The sequence below is a fragment of the Rhincodon typus genome, chromosome 14 (assembly GCF_021869965.1).
Source record: "Rhincodon typus isolate 14 chromosome 14, sRhiTyp1.1, whole genome shotgun sequence".
Classification (NCBI taxonomy): Eukaryota; Metazoa; Chordata; class Chondrichthyes; order Orectolobiformes; family Rhincodontidae; genus Rhincodon; species Rhincodon typus.
Window position 1 is genome coordinate 44,972,292 of NC_063345.1, and position 4,070 is coordinate 44,976,361.

The 4,070-nt window shown below is 37.0% G+C and overlaps 1 protein-coding gene across 2 annotated transcripts in view; it reads left to right on the forward strand.

The window, feature by feature from the left end:
* nsdhl (NAD(P) dependent steroid dehydrogenase-like) overlaps positions 1-3,541 on the forward strand; it is a 10,622-nt gene extending 7,081 nt beyond the window's left edge. Inside the window, exon 7 of one of the 2 annotated variants that reach the window (XM_020517514.2) lies at positions 2,572-3,541. In XM_020517514.2, the coding sequence (XP_020373103.2) occupies positions 2,572-2,904 (333 nt within the window). In that variant the 3' untranslated portion in view covers positions 2,905-3,541. Of the gene's footprint in view, positions 1-208; positions 2,346-2,571 lie in introns of those variants that run through there. The other variant, XM_048605474.1, reaches the window with a different exon arrangement.
* Positions 3,542-4,070: the final 529 nt, after the last annotated feature.

The window sequence follows — 4,070 nt, forward strand, 5'->3', positions numbered from 1 at the left end:
CCTCCACAGATGCTGCCGGACCTGCTGAGCTTTTCCAGCAACTTTGTTTTTGCTCAAAAAAAAGTAATTAAACATGACAAATCTTCTGTAACCAAAACTGGGAGAGCTGCCTCAAGCAACAGCCTGACTTTGTTAGGTATAATTCCATAGGTTTGACTATGTCCCAGACAACATCATGTCCCTCCCTGGATCTGTTCTGTCTCACCAGCAGGAGCACCAATAGTATATTTTCAGGAAGGAGTTGCCTTGGAAGTGCTGAATATTAACCCTGGAGCATATGACGTTTCATGGCATCAGGTGAAACAAGAGCCATGAAACCTCTTGTTGATTACCACATGCCACCCGCCTGCTGATGAATCCATACTTCGCCATGTTGACAGCCACTTGGAGGAAGAAATGGTGGCAAAGGCACAGAATGTACTCTGGTCGGTGACTTCAGTGGACTTCACCACCAGTGGCTCGGCAGCACTGCCACTAATAACGAAGCAATCCATACTCAAATGCACCAAGATGTAGGTAGTTTCTAAATTTGAGCTGACCAGTAGCGAGTATCATCTTGTTTGCCTTTTCAACCACCTTTATCTACATCAACTGGGCTGCACCAATTCAAGAAGGCAGCTCACCATCATTCTTTGAATGGCAATAAAGGTTGGGAATAAATTGTGAAGCCCACGTCCCCTGAATAAACAATATCAGAAAAAAAGAACTTGGTCTTCTATTCATGCTGGCTCTCTGCAAGAACAACTCCCTGAGTCGTACTTTGCCCTCCTTTCCTCTAAAGCGCTGTAGATTTTCTTTTTCCTCAGATAATTGTCAAATTCTCTATTGATAGCCTCACTTAAATCATCTTTCACCACATTCTTGGGTAATTCCAAATTTTATCGAGTTGTCATTCCTTTTTTGTTAAGAAAGAGTTTTACTTCATGTTGCCAATTATTCTCCTGAGTGACTTTAAATCAGTGTCCCTTGGTTTTTGATCCTTCTGTCAGTCAGAACAGTTTCTCCCTAAATAATCTGTCTAGACCACTCCATTTTCAACACCCGTATGAAATGTACTGTAATCGTCCCTACTCCAAGGAGGTAGGGGCTCCTGTGGTCCAGTGGTAATGACCCACCATGAACACAGGTCTCCTGGTTCAAAGTCTGCCTGCTGTAGCGGTGTGTCATAACATGTCTGAACAGGTTGATTAGAAAAAACCTCTACTTCATGGAGAATAGACCCAACTTTGTCAATCTGTCCTTGTAACTGAAGTTCCTCTTTCTCATCCTTGGAACCATTCTTATGAATCATTTTTGCATCCTGACTAATGCCTTCATATCTTTCCTCATTTGGAATTAATCCTGTACAAAGCTGTAACACAGCTGCATTCAGACCCCAGCTCAAGCCATTCCTGGAGACCACCAAAAGATTACTTAGTGCATCAGAGTGAAATTATCACTATCAATATTAATACATGTATTATAGTCCAAATACCTCAATAAATGTTAGCAATTCATGACCATATATACAAAGGAGATAGCCTTTACTTATGCACCTATCCTTTTGACAAAATAATGTCATGAGAGCTTTTACATCCACCTGGACAGCAGACAGGACTGCTCTTTAATATTTCATTCAAAAGGTGATGCCTTTGACCATGGAATGCTCCATTGGTATCATCCAGATCATGTTGTAGTCTGTTGTGGGTTTTGTGATACACCTTCAAACATAATCAAGAGTGCTGCCATCCAATTAACTGCATGTTCATGTTTTCCTAAAATTAACATTATAGTCCTCCTATGTTGCCCATTTTATTTTCTTTTATCTTTATACAACCAGTTCCATCTCTGTCACACAATCCCACTCCGTCCCCCACCCTCTCTCTCTCTCTTTCTCTTCCCCCCCCAACACATACTCGCTCTCGCTCTCGCGCTCTCTGTCTTTCCCTCTTACACACACACGTTAATGCACGCACACGTAAATCAACGAGTGAATTTGTATTTGCAGATACATGCTATTTTCTTCAAAAAACACACAATGTATGGACAGTCAGTCAACTGGGCATTTTATAAATTCCTACTTTAGAAATGAAACCAGTCCAACTCCAAACCAAAACACAAACAGATCCTAAACAAGGCATTACACTTAACATACTTTGTCTGATATAAAATGTCACTTTTTTTTTACACTGATAAAACCTTTAGTTCTCACAGAACAGGGACTCAAAAGGAATTTGTGGATTTACATGTACATCTTTATCGATTAAAACCCTCTAACTGATTAAAGATTTAACAGCATCTTACATTTGTTTAGTACATCCTCATCAGTGGTGTGACCCTTTGATCTTTTACTGATAAATTCTGAGTCTGATACTACCTCTCTCACTAACACCTGAAGAAGGAGTAAGACTCTGAAAGCTTGTGTTTTCAAATAAACCTATTTTACTATAACCTGGTGTCTTGTGAATTCTGACATAATCCATGTTGCCATTGAACAAAATTATTGTTATATTGTGTGAAGTTAGTTTGAAAGAACTGTTGTTTTGAAATATAAGTAGTACATTAACTTTCTTTCTTTTTTAATTCCAATAGGCTTATCATATCACAAATGATGAACCAATTCCCTTTTGGACATTCTTGTCTGAAATTTTAGTTGGACTAAATTATGATCCTCCAAAGTATCACATTCCATACCTGCTGGCTTATTACTTAGCCTTTTTTCTCTCAATTTTGGTGTTGCTATTAAAGCCAATTGTGACCATTAAACCTACATTCACTCCCATGCGGGTAGCATTGGCTGGAACATTCCACTATTACAGCTGTGAAAGGGCAAAGAAAGATCTAGGATATAAACCTGTTGTCTGCCTGAGTGAAGGAATCAAGTATACAATTCAAAGTTTCACATACCTCAGCAGGTCAAAATAGCAACAGTTTGAACCAACCCATTATATTTCTGGTTTTCAAACTGATGATAGCACATGGATTTGAATATCAAGATTGACCATTTTTTGGTAATTTGAAATGTTTACTAGTTCTTCACTGGGTTGCAAGATATGTATGCACCAACTAAATTGCTGACTTTTGACATTCCTGGAAGAGGTATCTATCTTATTCATTGGTATTGTTTTCTATGGCCTAATAGGTAAACAAATATAAATCTCATCTCTCTGTGAATGCTCTAGATAGACAGTATTGGTGACCAGAAAGCATTGAGTGAGAAATAATGTTTGCAGTATCTACTTTGATAATTTTGGGAATCATTAAAGCTGTTGTTTAATGCAAATTTAAAAATAATTCAACTTGAGCTTGAAAGACTTTTTTTTATGTATGTCAAGTTCTTGGATGTGAAATGTTTGGTATTCTCTTGACCCTTTTAACTCTTTATTTGAATAATCATCTCCAAGGTTGTAGCTCTGTAGCTTTATACGGCCTTGCTTCTCAAGGATACAAATATTCAGCTTCTTGTTTTGAACATTGTGCAATTTTTTGTGTTTCAAGTGGTACTTTTTGTTTTTGGGAAAGTTTACATTAAATAAAATATTCAGAAAGTTTACCAAAATCACAAAGCTGTATTTTGTTTCTATAACATCACTGCAAGCATAATTTCAGCATGTTGGGATATAAATAAGCAAAAATAAAATCATCTTCCTTTTTTTCCCTTTGCAGTGTGCTTAATAATATCCAAATAGTTTGTTCTAAACTGAGTATGTGATATTGCTATGAAACTTTTAGTTATTCCTGTTCTCAAGTATAATGACACCATTCTTCATCATTTCTTTTCTTCAAAGATGACAATACACATTTTCTGTACATCTGTGACAAAATTTCAGTAATTTCTTCGTGGTGTTCTCTTTACTGTGTCTCTGACTACTTTTATTTAGGGTGGAAATAATGCATTGATTTAAATCTCAATGTCGTTTAAGTTAGTTCTATATTAAATCTTTCAAAAATACATGTGGATCCTTAACAGTTAAAACATCAAGATGTCAAATGTCATTTGTTCCTTTTAAAATACTTCCTAAATACCATTTGAAAGACTAGTGTCTTCAGAACTCTGGGCTTGTTATCATGCATATCCAGTTCAAATTAAC